The sequence below is a fragment of the Muscardinus avellanarius genome (assembly GCF_963383645.1).
Source record: "Muscardinus avellanarius genome assembly, chromosome: 7".
Taxonomy (NCBI): Eukaryota; Metazoa; Chordata; class Mammalia; order Rodentia; family Gliridae; genus Muscardinus; species Muscardinus avellanarius.
In genome coordinates this window covers 11,863,179-11,879,896 of record NC_137793.1, presented here as the reverse complement: position 1 = coordinate 11,879,896, position 16,718 = coordinate 11,863,179, and the positions used below count along the sequence as shown (strand labels likewise).

The window sequence follows — 16,718 nt, the reverse complement described above, 5'->3', positions numbered from 1 at the left end:
ATAGCACGGCAGAGCCGTCGCAGCTGATGCTCTCCAGTACTCCTTGAAGAATACTGGCACATGGAGACCAAGGGGGTGGGCAGGACTGCGACGTGACTAGTGGGGCAGAGAGGAATTTTGTCTATGGCAAAGGAATACAAATTCCTGGTAATTTTAAGCATAACAAGGCTCTTTACTCAAAAAAATTATCTTCTTATTTTTGGTTTTTAAGGGGAAAGCCCTCATTTCAAGATGTATTTGGTCTTAGGTTTAGGCAACTGGTAACACAATGAGACAAAAAGACAAACATAAACCTGTTTCCAAAGTCACTAAATGACAATACTATGTATACATTTTCTTCCACATTTCTTTCTATTCCTTTTTGGATTATTATTATTTAGTGGAAAATACCTCAATAATCAATGATGGAGAAAATATTCAGTATATTGAGATAGGGGAAAAAGAATTTTAAAACTATTGCTATGATCATCAAGAAATACAAAATTAAATTTACAAAAAACTGGAAGACCAAGGATAAGCAGTCTGATATTTGCTTCAGTGTCCAGCACTATCATAATGATTTCTAGCACAAAAGCAAAAAGTTCATGGATCTCAAGTAGCTTCAATGAGTGCCAGTGTAACTCGTAACTACTGTCCTTGCTTCTTTGAGAGATACCTGCAAGAAATAAACATGTCACAGTTCTAGCATGCTAAATTCATGAAATAATTCTTCTCCCTAAGGAGTTTATTGTATTGTCAAAACCTTTCAAGAGGTATGTAATTGTAAATAATCACTAACAAGTGTTGATAACTTATGTGCCAAGACTGTTTTAAGCATTTGTCAACTGTAGTCTTCACAACAGTTCCATGAGGAGTTTCTGTGAGACTTTACTCCTATTTCAAAGATATACAGAGGTTAAGCAATTTGTCCAAATTCACACCTCTTGGAAGTGGCAGAGCTGAGATTCAGACCAAGGCACCAGGGGCTGCGCACACCCACGACCACCGCGTTCTGCTCACTTCCAAATGTGAAAGTCGATGTTGGCAAGTAGTGTAATTCCTAAATAACTCAAACTCCACTTAAAGACCTTAGCTTTCTTATATTAAAAAAAAAAAGTACTCTGATCAAGAGCATACAATATGCAAAGATAAGAATTACTAAAGCAACCTTTTCTTCGTATGATAGGAATATGCCACTATATTAAAATTTTCATCTCTATTTCTCACATTTATGAATTATTGTAATTAGCAGTGTGGAGATGGGAAAAGAGTTCTCAAAATCAGGAAACTGGGACCAAGTTTTGATGGTGCACTTCCTATTTTTGCGGCAGTGTGAATCTCCAGGACTCGGGTCATCTTCAATTTGAAGATGGGGCTAAAAATGCTGTTTATCTTCCTGACAGGATCATGAGACTCTACTAAGAAGCTGTGTGTCACCGTGACCTGGAAAGCCAAAGTGCAATTATATGAACAGCTTTTTTTTGTTGCTGCATTATTGGAACCAGACCTTTGAAGATCTAATTCCAAAGAGATTACTTATATTACACAAGTAATCCTTTTCATTTCTGCAGTTTTCCCCTTCCTCAAAATCTTGTTGTTTAGCCAGGTGTGGTGGCACACACTTGTAAGCCTCGCGCTGGGAGGCTGAGACAGGAGGATCACACAGGTTTAAAGCCAGCCTCAGCTATTTAGTGAGGCTCTCGGCAACTTAGTGAGACCCTGTTGCCAAATAAAGTATAAAATAGGTCTGGGGGTATAGCCTGGAGGTAGAAAGCCTCTGGGTTCCACTCCCGGTACCATGAACAACAACAAAAAAAACCCACAAAAACTTGATGTTTCTATGTAATATAAACTAGATTAATACATCTGTGATTAGAAATAAGAATCAAGACTATAAACCAAGATGGTAATAGTGGTTATGTTTGGAAAGGAAAATCATGAGTAACTGTTTTTTTTCAGTGGACTAAAACGTTTTCTAATTCTTCTGCTATATGCAAAAGTTACTTGTAATTTTTTTATACAATTTGGGAAATTGTAAGTGTATTTTATACTGACATTATTTTACAGTATGGTAACAAGGGTTAAAATTCCAGGCGATTCACTGGCAAAGGGCCAACCTAGCGTCACAAAGTAACATTTACACAGAGAGTCAAGAATGTGTACCAGTCTCTCAAGTCTTCTCTACCTCTCTATTAGAACTATAAAAAGCATGAGAGGTAGGTTTATGGACAAATGAGAGGTTAATGGGAAAGCTCTTTCATGGAGAATATCCTTGAATCAGAAAATATTTTCAGAATTCACCCAAGTTAAATAAAAATTAAAACATATATGTTCTGGGGTCACCGATATTTTACTCCGTCATTAGTGTAAAGAAAAAAAATGAATAAACAATTAGCACTTACCTTTCCCAGTACTTGTGATTTAGCTCCAAAAAGTCATCTAATTTTGCTATTTCCTTGAGGTACTGAGTTAATTTTAAAAGTTCTTTGTCTTTGTCTCGATTTAGATGAGCTTTCATAAAAGGTCTTATCTATTAGGAAACAAAAAAAACTTCACGTATTCTCTCGTGAAATCTCTTTTTAAGGATAAAGACACCACACAGGGTTGGGACTATAACTCAGCAGTAGAGCACTTGCCTCGCATGCATGCGGCCCCAGCATCAGGGGAAAAAAAGAAAAGTTAACACATCACACACAATAAAACACATATGTCAGGAATGGATAAATTATATTTAGCAAAGAATTTATATATCCTTAATCTAACTTGAAGAAATTCAGATTGTTCGTTCATTACTGATTTCACAAAGCACACTGAAAAGAAAGCAACAATTAATGACAGTCACTTATGGAGAAGAACAATGAGACCCGAAGGAGTCAGGGTAGGGGAAGTTTTAAATATTTTTTTTCCAGATGTTCTACTCTCATCAGAACAGCGTGGCCCAGAGACACCACAGCTATCAGCCGGGGGCCACAGGGCTGTCAGGCCTCGTTGGTCAAGACAAGGGCACTGGTGGGAGAGCCTGTTTCCAGCAGCAGCCAAGGACACTGGGTCCAGACCCTGCTGCAATACTGTAAGAGGACTTCAAAACTGCACTTTCTGCGAGTTTTTCTCTTGTGTTATATAATTACCAAAAACTTAACCAGCAGAAAAGTTCAGGACTGATAATATTTCAGTGTTAGGATGTCTACTTTGAAATGGACACTCCATCTGCATTAGTACCATAAGACAGAGGCATCTTTTCCATTTTCAGATTGTGCCAACATGTGAGCAACCATTGGTATCAGAAATTTTTAAGTTTCAAATTTCTTTCATACCAATTAACACTGCTACCATAATTAAATGCCACTATTGCATCTATACAAGATTTCATGTTATTAAAATCCTCACTGACCAAGGAACCAAGTCACTTAGCTTCTAACCCAATTTCTGTCCTTGACCAGTTACATGCATGATCTTGGGCAAGTCATGACCTCCTCACTCTCGGACTGCTTCTAAAATTAAGAAAGCAGATAAGATACCTAGACTGTGGTTTCTTCTAGCTCTGACATTTTATAATCCTAAGATCTGCACTTGGCCTACAGGAATTAAAATCTTTAGTTTCAGTTTAAAAAGAAAAAAGAAACTGCCATTGGTGCCATCTTTCCAGTTAACCAGAGCATCAGAAATCCCAAGATTTGTGTCCCTAATAAAACGCTAAGAGTCAAGAAGCCCATGCCGCTCCTACAAAGCTAACTAAAACCAAAGCACTTCCATGAGCTGGCTAACCAAGGACTTACTGTGTAAAACAATGTTCAGTTGCAGGTGGACTTTTCTAAATATGTAAATTTGCCTATGACTGTAAGAATACAGTCCAGTCATGCATGATTTCAAGATTCATTCTGAGAAATATACCTTTAAGAAGTTTCACTTGTGTGAACACCAGCGAGTACGCTTAGACAACTCACTGGTCCAGCTTACTATACACGTAGGCTCCAGAGTGCAGTCTCCTGCTCCCAGGCTACCAACCTAGACAGCGTGGAACTACAGTCAATACTGTAGGCAATTTTAACACAGTATTTGTGTATCTAAACAAAGAAAAAGAAAAAAAAGTCCTAGGCGATGGGAACTTTTCAGCTCCTGCAATCCTGGGCCGCTGTCACCTGCACAGCCCCTGGCTGGCTGGAGCAGCTCTGTGCAGCTGGAGGCTGTGCTGCGTGCAGACAAGTCAAGGTGCTTCAGTTCTACCCTGAAGCCACGTTACACAAGCACACAACAAGTCACATCTTACCTTGAGTCCATTCTGTGGGTTCATTAGAAAATTTCTTCCTATGTCATCAAACATAATGGTGTTCTTTTTGCTGTAAAATTCGGAAAACTTTCCCCATATGACACCAAGAGGCTTTACCTTAGAAGAGAAGTTTAGATTTAACTAAAATGTTATCAGTGGTTCGTGGGTTCTCAAGAGCGGAGCTACGACAGGGCCCTTCCTCCCGTGAGACGCGGCTGGCCCAGCGCTGAACACAGCCGCTCTCAGACTCGAGGACGTCTCACAGTGCCCAGACATCCAAGAGGTCTGGCCATGTCTGACTGAAATGAGCCCATTTTAGGCTTTCCATAGTTTCAACATGAATGTTTTGGGTCAAAGACAGAGCAGTTATTTAGTTTTAGAAGGATCCAAAGTATCTCTGTCTGGTAAGCAGTCATGTGACTCTCTGAGCTAATGCAGCTGCTCCTCTGAGCCTGAGTCACATGGGGTCTGTTTTCAAAACTGGAGCACCTTGTGAGGAAAATGTACCCAGCTGTTTTAATGGACAGTGTGAATATTTTATTGCAGAAAAACTGATTTTGTTTTAATTCGGTGGCACAGATGCATAATTTCTAGGGCATCTGATTGCTGATTATGGTGTTCAAAAACACTGTAATTTGTGAATTTTTGTTCTTTCAGATTTCTTAACCATGGCTCTAAAGGGATAATTCCTTATACAGTCATATCTGTTGGTACTTGCACTGTAAGGTCACACAAGAAACATCAGTACTTGCCTATAAAGAGAATAAGTGGTCAGGAGGCCCACGTAGGAGAAAACCTTTTCATTACATACTTTCCTCTTATTTTTAAGTCATGTGAATGTATTACATCTCATAAAAACCTTAAACACATTAATCTTTTTTAAAAAACTACTTTTTGCTAAAAGCAGGGGTTTATGTTAATATGAGATTAAATGTTAATAAATGATGACAAAGGTTATCACTTAAAATCTTGGCACTTTCTCATCCTTTGGCTATTTGCACTGAAAAAAAAAAAGCCTTTTCCTTCCTAATGTCCTACTATTGAAAAGAAGTATTTTCATTTATTTAGCTGAATTTGTTTTCATTTGCTTACTACTGAAACAAAACTACCAAATATTTAAAGACAAATACATACAAAGTGACAAAACCAGCCAGGTTCACTGAATATTTTTAGCTAGCAAAAGTCTCAAGAAATGTGACACAGAGGTCAGCCTCTCTAACATCAAGGGTTAGATATTGTGTCCTCTTTAAAAAGGCTGTCATTTGCTAATTAAGCCAAACATCATTTATTCTAATAGATTACTTTGTTCTCAATTAGAAAAGGAATATTGCTGACCACATAAAACATAAAAATAGAGAAAAATACAAAGGAAAATTTTAGTTTTGTTTTTCTTTTTTGTACTAAGGACTGAACCCGGGGCATTATACCTCCAAGCTATATTCCTAGCCCTTTTTGGTTTTTTTATTTAGAAATAGGGTTTTGCTAAATTGCTGAGGCTAGTCCCAAATCTACAATCCTCTGGTCTCAAGCCTCCCTGTGACTGGGAGTACAGGTATACCCCACCACACCTAGCTACCGAGGAAAATTTTAAATCACTTACAATCTATTCAGTATCAAGGACGACAACTATATTCTAATGTGTTCATCTCCAAGCTTTTACATAAACAGCAGTAGCCAGTTCACAGATCCTTTGTTAAGCTAAGGGAAATCTTGAACCAGACAAAGGTTATGAACCATTTTCTAACGGCTCACAAACACTGCTTTCTTAAAGAACCTTTCACTTTAATGCATCGTAAAATTGTGTTAATTTTTAAATCATTAAGGATCCTATTACACCAAATGACCAGTTGCATTCCAGTACATGAATTATAATTTATATATCCAATTTTTTATTCCTGGATATTAGGGGTTACTTTTATTTCCTTAGTTTTTCCTTCTTTTTGACCACAATCCCTTGGGTGACAGTCATGCTCCAAGAGCCTTAGGTACAGTGCTAGAATTCAAATCTCTGAGCCTTAAATACACTTCCTATGCGAAACTCAACTGCCATTGCACCATCTTCTCAGAGACTTTCTAAGTTCTTCCCAGAGGGCTGAGTTCTTCCTCCATCACTACAAATATAAAAAGCACATGAGAACATAAGCCTGTCTTTGAACGGACGCAGAAGGGTCCTTACATCTATCAGCCCCCTCCTCGGGGTGTGCACTGTGATCATCGCAGCGCTGTCCAACATGAAAGTGATCTTGTAATTCGCATTTGTGCTCACACCCAGCTCCTATAAACACAAACACAATCGAGGTCAAAACAGAGCGATGTGAACAATTTCAGGTTTCTGAATGTTCCCGCTGTTAAGTTCACACAGTACTGACTAATGACATCACCGGCCACATCTTCCTAAACTAGCAAGTATTTTAGTTTCACTTAGGTAAATTGATAGATGGTAGTCCAAGAAAAATAAACTAGACACGGGTTACTACTTAACTGGCCCTTTTAGAAGAGCATCGCCTCTTCTGAGTATCGAACACCAAAGCAGAAGACAAAGTGTTGCAGGAAAACAGGGAAGAACGGGATGCTCAGCTCTGACTCGAGCATCCAGTACAATCCACCACTAGACAAACTTTTAAACATACTTCTACTGGTATTGCCAAACTTTCACCAAAACAAATGCTGTCTCACGACAGCTCTGAGTCGCTCACTTCTAATACTTACTTTCATTTTAGCTTCAATCCACTTCATGTTTGTTGCAGCTAAAACAGGAATATAAGATATGTGAAAACAATGATTTCCATTAAAAAAAATCTCCATGTAAGTAAGTTTTCTAGGAAAGATTAAAGGCATGACAATAACAGTCCCCAGCATATTTTTAATTTTAAAAAATATTTACAAAATAAACTTATTCAAGTGTGTCTTTAAGACAGAATAAAATTTATACAACTTTTATCTCTAAAATACAAGTAACCAATTCTTAAATGACCCTAGGAAATTGCTAAATCAAATTCCAAACTTCTCTTTTAAAACCAGCCCTGTCAGCCGGGCATGGTGGCACACGCTTAGAATCCCAGCATTCAGGAGGCTGAGACAGGAAGATCACGATTCGCAGACAGCCTCAGCTACCTAGTGAGGCCCTTTGCAATTCAGTGGGACCCTGTTTTAAAATAGAAAATAGGGGTGGGGTATAACCTGGATGTAGAATGCCCCTGGGTTCCATTTCCAGTACCATAAAAAAAGCCCTGTCACTACCCTCTATCTGGCGCCTGGACTTCAACTCTCTTCCGTGTTCCCAGTTCCAGGCAAGACCGTGTGTACACGGTGTGTTGTCAGTATAAACACATTAATAGGGTAGATACCAAAGTTTATGTTGAAGATTAGGTCCAATGAAAATCTGCATTTTGTAAGTTCAGGAAATTTAATGCTCATTGAGTCTCACATCATGCAACAAAGAAACTGAAAAAGATATATAAAGTATACCTGTGTCATCTGTCAATATCAGACATCATTTTGGGATCAATGATTCCAAAATTCAATCATTATGTGTATGTGCTAACTTGGTTCCAAGTTACTGGATTAAACTATACAGGTATTACCAAGAAAAATGTTTAAAAAGAGAAAAAAAACAGCTTACTGTTTAAACTCTGTGTGCACACACACGTTGTGTTAAAGACAAAAGAGAAACTGTGTACATGCACATGTTGTGTGTTAAAAGAGAAACTTGAGCTCTTAAAATCTTTAGCACACACAAATGAAAAGCAAAATATAGCCAAACACAGTCGTACATGCCTATGATGCCAGGACTAGAAAGGCTGCAACAGGAGGATCAGGTTCAAGGCCAGCACATAGTACTTAGTGAGATTCTGTTTCAATAAAAAATAAAAAGGGCTGGGGATACAGCTCAGAGGTAGAAAGCCCCTGGGTTCAATTCCCAGGGCCACAAAAAAAAAAAAAAAAAAAGATAATCATCTTATATGCAAAACTGGTCAGTTGAGCTAAAATTTCAAAGACTCCTGTATCTATAATGAAAGTAGTTGTAAGATAAGAGAGAAATTTTTTTCAATTCAGTACCTATTTTGTGTCTGCAATTCCCAGATGAAAACAAAGAGACTGACAGCTAAAAAAAAAAAAAAAAAAATAGTTTCTCATTATTACAGTCTCTCTTCTATATGTCAGACATGGTGCTATTTGCTACATTGATTCCTATCCTTATAACTACCCTACAACACAGGGTTAGTTACCTTTTGTATTGGAGACTGAACCCAGGGGCACTCTACCTTTGAGCAAAACCCCAGCCTTTTTCTAAAATTTCTAATTTTTTTCCTCGCAGTACCAGGGATGGAGCCCAGGGGCATTGTATCTCTGAGCTACACCCGAAGCCGTATTTTTTATTCTTTTTTTATTTTTGAAGCAGGGACTGAGTTGTGAAGAGCCTCACTAAGTAGCTGAGGACTGCAAACTGCAATCCTCTGGTCTCTGCCACCTGAAAGCTGGGATTACAAGTATGCACCACTACGCCTGGCCTATAATTTTTAACTTTTCACATAGGGTCTCACTAAGTTACTAAGGCTAGCCTTAAACTTGCAATCTTCGTGTCTCAGCTTCCCAAGAGTAGGATTATAAGCTTAGATGAGTCAAGTAGGACTCAGAGAGATGAAGTGACTGTCCAGTGTCACCCAGCTAGCCCAGAGCCAGAGTCAACTACAGTCTATTCAAGCTACAAAGTAACTCGGCCTTTTTCACAAAACATCATACTTTACAAAACATAACTTACTTTAAATAGATGCGGTAAAAGGTGTGGTTTAATAACATTTAGAGGATAAACTTTTTTTATCAGACATTACAGTTGCTGAACAAAAATTTGCTAACCAAGAAACTCCTCTCTACACTACAAAACTAAAAAATACCATATTTTAACCATCATTTTTAACTTTTTTTTTTTTTTTTTTTGGTGATACTGGGGGTGGAATTTAGGGGCTTTTCTACCTCTGGGCTATACTCCCAGACCTATTTTACTCTATTTGGAAACATGGTCTCACTAAGTTGCTGAGAGCGTCACTAAGTAGCTGAGGCTGGCTTCGAACCTGTGTGATCCTCCTGTCTCAGCCTCCCAAGCATGGGAATTGCAAGCGTGCAACACCACGCCCAACTCATCTTTTTAATCTTAACAGATGTAAACTCATAAGGGAATAATGGAAATATTCTGATTTTAAGAAAAAAATACAAAATAAATTTATAGACTGCAACAACTATCTGGCTTCTCACCAAAGACCTAGCACAATTTAAAGTAGCAGCGTATAAGGAAAAATACAAAGGAAATTTACCAAATGCAACCACTAGCAGGATTCTCATGTAGCAGTGCTAACTGATAAAATCTTACTGAACTCACAAGTCAGGATAACTTCTCCCTGTTTTGGACACTGCTAAGAAGTGACTTTAAATGTTTGCAGAAAAGTGTGATGTAAATCTACGCACTCATTCATTTTACAAGTCTTGCTTAAAAAAAAAAATCAAGTGAATAGCACCTTTTCAAATACAGCGGATGTACTTTTTAGAGAAAGCTCATGATCACAGACCTGTATTTTCTTGAAATAGTCCACAAACCACATTTGGAATAAAACTGCTTTGCTGATATACTAATTTTTACATAAGTAATATATATTCTCCCCTTCTTAATTTATAGAATTACATTACTTAGATTTTTTTTTTTTTTGTATTGGCAATTGAATCACAGTGTGTTCTACCTCTGAGCTACATCCACAGCTCTTTTTTTTTATTTTGAAACAGGGTTTTGCTAAATTGCTGAGGTTGGCCTCAAACCTGTGATCCTCGTTTCATCCTCCCATGTACAGGAATTAAAGGTATTTGTGTGTCACCAACCCAGCTCATTACTAAGATCATAAAAACCCTTTAGCCAGGATACGGTACAGCATGTGGGGTACCCTGTAATCCCAGTACAAGGGACGTTGAGACAAGAGGGTTGCAGGTTCAAGGCCAGCCTCGGCAACTTAGCAAGACCATTTTAAAGTAAAAATAAGTAAGTAAAAAGGGCTAGAGGTATAGCTCATAGGTAGAATGCCCCAGTGGTCAACCCCTCTGCCTTTTGCCCCCCACCCCAATCTTTCTCCATGTGTTTTTAAACTGGAGTGAGGAAAAAAGGAAAAAAGCAACAATATTCCGGAAACCTCAAGGATTCCACAATAAAGACAGAAAGAAAAATCTCTAATCAAGTTGGGAACATAAAGAAAATAAGGTCATTTTTACTCTGACAACATAATCTACTCTCATCTTAAGCTTAACTATCTCAATGATATTTGACAAACGTGTATGTTTATATTGTGATACAAGGAAGTAAAACATGCTTCATTTCAGAAATTTGCTAAAAACTGTTCCTTATTTAAACTCAAGGGTTTTTAGAGCAGAATAATGTAAGCAACAAGGTCATTCCCATGGAAATATAAAAAACATATATATAGCTTACACCAAATAACAATGTCATAATCTTCATATGCAGATGTTAGAAATTCATGAAGATATGGTCGCATTAATTCTACCCCAGTCTCTGCACAAGACCTATGGTCTAAGAGAAAATTGATCACAGATGATTATTAGTTTTTATTATCACGGATAAGTACCTAAAAGCAAGGAAGTTATTATAAAATATAATCAATTATGAAATATAATGATCATCCCATTGCAAACTGCCTCAGACTGAATTAGACTAGCTGACCAAAATGCCTCTCAAAGCTCATACTTAATTTTCCTTAGCTTCACTTTTTTTTTCTTTTTTTGTGGTACGGGGGGTGGAACCCAGAGGCTTTCTACCTCCAGGCTATACTCCCAGACCTGTTTTTATATATTTTTTGGAAACAGGGTCTCACTAAGTTGCTGAGAGCCTCACTGAGTAGCTGAGGCTGGCTTTGAACCTGTGCGATCCTCCTGTCTCAGCCTCCCAAGCGCGGGGATTACAAGCGTGCGCCACTACGCCCAGCTTAGCTTCACTTTTGTCAGTTTTGCTCTTTGTGCAAAAAGGGCAATACTGAGAATTCATGCCTGTATTGTAAACTCTTTTTTTTCTTATCTAGTCTCTAAAGTTTAGATATTTATGATAATGAAAACAAACTAGACCAAACTATACTTACATTTAGTCATCAGCTATATACTCATATTCCACCAAAATGACACAATTAACTTATTAAATGATCTTAAAATAATTGCTTACCAAGCTCCGACATATATTCAAAGTTTACAATTAGAAGCAAATACATTCTGACGTCAGCAGTTATCTACTTCTTGCCAATATGAAAGAATGTAGTGAACAACTTGCTTCTTTCACCGGCAGGACAAACTTTAAGTTCAAGAAATTGCCCAAATATAATTACATAGAAAGTAAGAGATAAAACGTCAAAAATGACTTTTTAAATTTCCTCTTAAAAATTTAAATGCCAGCCAATCGGGAAAGACTTGGTCAAATTACGATGGATCCACAAACTCGAGTACTGTGAGGCCAAAATACAAATATAGGTTTAGCTGCAACGAATATTTAATGACTGAGACGATGTTTAACCTATTTAAAAGTGAAAAAAGAGATACATATACACTAGAAGATACACATAAAAATACTGAAAGTGGTCATGCTTAAATCTTTAAATTATTTTTCATGCTTTCTTTTTCATGCTTACCTGTATTTTTGACAATGAATGATATATCTTTGTAATAATAAGAAAAGCTATCAAATATTTCATGTGAACCCTGAGTTACTAGAAAAATACAAAAAACAAAACAAAAAAAAAACAGCTGTTGTGGGATAACAAGAATAAAAGTATTACTGACTTACCAAATAATGTATAATCAACATCTAGTACCAAAAGCTTTTTTCCTTCCCTGGGAGGATTCAGTACCTCCACTTTGTATTCTTTTACCCTGCGAGAAATTTTCAGTAGGTTTTCTTCCCTAGTGAAAAAACATAAAATCAGATGAAACACTCACTTTTCCTCGTATGACCATCTCTTCTCCAGTGGAGAGCACTTACCTATTTTCTACTTCAACAACTTCATCTTCAATATCAAAGTCGTTGACAACATCATCATTGTCAGGGGGTGGACCCAAGACATCTTCCTAGTAAGAGCAAAAAAGTTTCATTTACTGTAAGAGCACAAAAACTACATGAGGTACGATTTGAGTTCGAGTCTTTCAAGCACACACTGTGGGGAAATCCCCAATAAATAACTTGTCAATTATATCATCTGAGGAGATGTGCCATGTTAAATTGGATCATTTGGGCTGCTACTATACTTATAGCTAATTACGCACTAAAAAGCTTCCCAGGATTTATTTCTGTTGAGTTAATGCCGTATTTACTGAGCAACTTTTATATAAAACTATGATACAGCCAGTACTTGGGAGGCTGAGACCAGAGGATCTCAGGTTCAAGGCCAGCCTTAGCAACTGGTCTCGAACTGGCCCTTAGTAGGATCGTTTTGAAATAAAAAATAAAATAGGTTGGGGGTATAATTCAGAAGTAAAAGAGCCCTGAGTTCCATTCCCATTACCACACACACACACACACACACACACACACACACACACAACGATGATACAACAGTGTAGTATAAAGCATATCTTCAAAGAGTGAAAAGGTAACAAAAGGAACCATTTACCAAGCTCTCTTCTCGCGTTCCCATCATCATGATTTTGGTGTTTGGTTTCAGTTTGAGAGCTCCAAGCTTAACGTCATTTTCTGCAGGTTTGCCTACAGTACAAGCAAATAACTGTTGACTCACTAGAGTTCACGCACTGGTTTCACTATTCCATTATACAAAACCCTAACATAAATTAAAAGGTTTGGTACCACAGAAGTTTTGCTTCTTTTTTCTTATGTTAGCAATCTTTTAAGAAGCCAGATCTAATTCAAGGGTTCTTTCTTCCCCCCGTTCCATTTTGTTTAACCAACTGACTAAAAAAATTCCATGTTTTTATCAGTGTTTGAGATGAAGAGAACTCTTTTCCAGGGAGCTCTGAAAACTGAGTACTAAGACAAAAACTGTAGCGTTATTTTTACTTAACACCTCAATGGACAAGATGTACATATACAAGTTATCAAAGCCAGTCACTGTGCTATGAATGGGAAGGTGGGGCGAGAGAGGGAACAGGGTAGGAACGGAGGGTACTGTGTGTGTGTACCAGTACCGTGTGTGTACGTGTCTCAACACCCTGAATTTCATCAAGCTGTACGATTACAATGCACAAAAGCCCTCACCCCTCAATGACACAACAAAGGTAAATACCATAAAAGTCCTTTTTAAGCTGAATATGAACAATGCCAATAAATTTTTTAATATCATCTTCATTTTTTTAAACAAAGAAGATACCTTGGGGAGAGTACAAGGTCCACACTGTTAAAACACTGTGCTAAAACCCGATGTCAGAAAATAAATGACAGTTTCACCTGATCTTCTGTGTCAACCAAACAAGTACAAATTGTCAGAGGAATCAAAAGTAGTCTTAATAGTGGCAGTATGTTCAAATAACCTTTGATATTTTTTCTTTAACACTTTAACAATGTTAGGAATATACATGTCAAAGCAATGTCAAAATGGAGAGACTTATTAATGAAACAACAGACACTAAAAAAACATAAAAATTCACAAATATCGATGCAAAAAACTGTGCAGAAGGGAGAGAGTTACCTTTAACTTTGAGTCCAAGTAATTTTTGGCGTTCTGGCAGCACTCCTGTAAGCGTCTTGAGAAACTGTTTGAGATCCAACACAGTATCGTCTTCTGAAAGTGTGGTTACTGAATATTCCTGCCCACCCCATTTTACGATGATAGGGAGGGCCATTCTTGAAGCATATGAGGAGGCAGCTTTACTTCAGCAAAAAGTACCTAGGGAGAAAGGCATATATATATATGACAAGTTAAAACGGATATATATCAAAGACGAACTTGTAACTTCAAGTTTCATTAAGTGTGTGCAGTTTGAGGTCTATTTTGCAATGTGATGGTAGAGAAACAGGTTTTTCGCCTTAGAGCGGTGTTCTCAGAACACCCAGTTAGTAGAACTGAGAGTTTAAATGAGCCTACCCTCCTAAGTTTGGCTCAGTTACTACTTCCCAATATTCTGTCAGGTTCTCCCTGCTCTTCACCTGCAAAGTGGCAGGAAGGAGCGCGTATGCCTCCTGCTCTACCTGCTCACGGTTACACTACAGGCGAGCTCCTCGGTGACTGCCTAGTCACGTCCACTGGACATTTGAGAGGTGACGTGGGAGTGTTTGGAGCAGACTGCAGAGCCAGACCACGCACCTCCTTTGCCACAATTGTTTCCCTTGAGTTAGACCTACAGGAGTTAAGGCACCAACACTCAGTAAATACAAAATCCACAGGCACAGAGCAAAGCGCACAAACTTCACATGGCAGTGGCTGCTGCCATCAGCAATCACATGTAGGTCTTTCTGCTCTTCATAAGCTCATTCAGAGAACTGGGCTTTCTAATCTCAAAATCCTGGTATTTCCAAATGCTTCCACTCATTTGAGGAAACACTGGATTGAACTATTCATGCAATTATTATGACCAAATGCAAGAAAAGAGGCCAATTTTGAATTTCAACGTGCACAAATAATTTGAAATCAAAGGGTTTTCTATTAATATGGCTATTAATGAGAGCAGCATAAATTCATATTTACCTGAAGTCACAAAAATATGAGCATAATTCATAGCTATATTTGCTCATATAAATGCTTCATACTGCAGGATGTGGTAGTGCACACTTGTAATCCCAGCATCTGGGAGGCTGAGACAGGAGGATCAGGGTTGGCGGCCAACCTCAACTTAGCGAGGCTCATTACAACTCAGTGAGACCCTGTTTCAAAATAAATAATAAAAAAGTAGGGCTGGGGTGTAGCTCAGAGGTAGGATGCCCCTGGGTTCCATCCCCAGTACTGGAAAAAAAAAAAAAAAAACCTCCAAAAAATCCTTCACATTTATATTCATTTTTATACTTACTCTCTTATATATAATCTGTCCCACTAAAAATGTCAAGAAATGTGTTAATGTAAGGCAACATATCCCATTTTAAAATTTGCTCTAATAAATGTTATGCTCTTCAATAAAGACATTTAGCCTCTTGAGTTAGGCTGAAATCGTTTAAGTATTATTTTTCTGTAAAAATGGGAATAAAAATAATTATGTATAAGACCTAAGAAGGCCTCCAGCACTCATAACACATGGTGGGTGATGAGCAAGCAGAGTTTGGAGTTAAGTCACCTGAGTTCCAGGACCTTGGACAAGTCATGTCTCTTTGGGTACAGTGGTTCTCAAGTGTGGTCCCTGGACCAGCCAACAGCAATGAACTAACTTACAAACTCATAGAAACATAGGGGTGAAGAGAGGGGACCTTGCAATTTGTGTTTTAAACAGATGCATTCCACCATCTCTGACCTGTGCTAAAATGGGACAGCCAATGCCCCAGCCTCTGCAATGTTCTCAGCCCTAAAAAAGAGAATGTGTCAAACGGCATAGGTGTTTTGTGCTTAATCAGCAACATATAAATATTATCAAATACCTACACCTGTGGGAATTCCAAGTTCGCAAATGCCCTCAAGGACCAAGCATAACAAAACACTATTGAAATTTTAAGTTCTTAAGACTAAGTCCTTAAGACTATTTTTCATGTTTTACACATTTTAAAGTTGAAAAAGGAATGGGGTTGTGGGGGTGGGGATCAAACCCAAACAAGCCACCTGTACGGGACACCTAAAGAACAGCGGCTTAGGTTGGCGTTCATCTGTGTTGGCTTTGTCTAGTCAGTTCCTATCTCTGGTCCCCAGCCTTCTCAACCACGAAATGAAGCAATTAATATTTATTAGACAGAAACAGAATTGAAGGCGCATGTACTGCCCGCGACAGATACAATATGAAGGGTAGCGGTAAAAGAATACCCAACAATTGAACGGAATTATGTTATTTAATCTTTCCAATCCTGAACTAGCACCTACTGCTCTCACGGGGAGAAATCAGAAAGCTTTAAAAAAAAAAAATTGGCCGGGCGTGGCGACGCACACTTGGAACCCCGGCATTCGGGAGGCTGAGACAGGAGAATCACAGGTTCGCGGACAGCCTCGGCTACTTAGTGAGGCCCTTTGCAGCTCAGTGAAACCCTGTTTTAAAACAAAGAATAAAAAATAGGGCTGGGGGTGTGGCTCGGAGGTAGAATGCCTCTGGGGTTTATCCCCAGTACCGCAAAAAAAAAAAAAACTTAAAAAAAAAGATTAAGTAACTTGCCCAAGACGGCACAACGAAAAAGTAGCAAAGACGACAATCTCAAAACAAAGCAGCAGGGGTAACCGTCTGGGGCCGGTCGGGGAGGGTGGGGGGCTTTTTCGACAAGCCTGGTAAAGGTAACGGTGAAGTCCTGCCCAGCCCTGGCCGGGTCGACGCATCAGCAGCAACCGCGAAGCCTGCAGCGAGCAGCGCGGGGCGCCGG

General features: G+C 38.5%; 1 protein-coding gene across 1 annotated transcript; it reads right to left on the bottom strand.

Annotated features, from left to right (window-relative positions):
- Positions 1-627: 627 nt before the first annotated feature.
- On the bottom strand, positions 628-14,077 carry UBLCP1 (ubiquitin like domain containing CTD phosphatase 1; the record flags this gene model as incomplete). Its single annotated transcript, XM_080699213.1, has 10 exons — positions 628-655; positions 2,382-2,509; positions 4,247-4,363; positions 6,423-6,521; positions 6,956-6,993; positions 10,716-10,814; positions 12,072-12,187; positions 12,267-12,352; positions 12,895-12,986; positions 13,924-14,077. 10 exons carry the CDS (start codon positions 14,075-14,077, stop codon positions 628-630), a joined length of 957 nt encoding a protein of 318 aa, XP_080555339.1.
- Between the last annotated feature and the right edge of the window lie 2,641 nt (positions 14,078-16,718).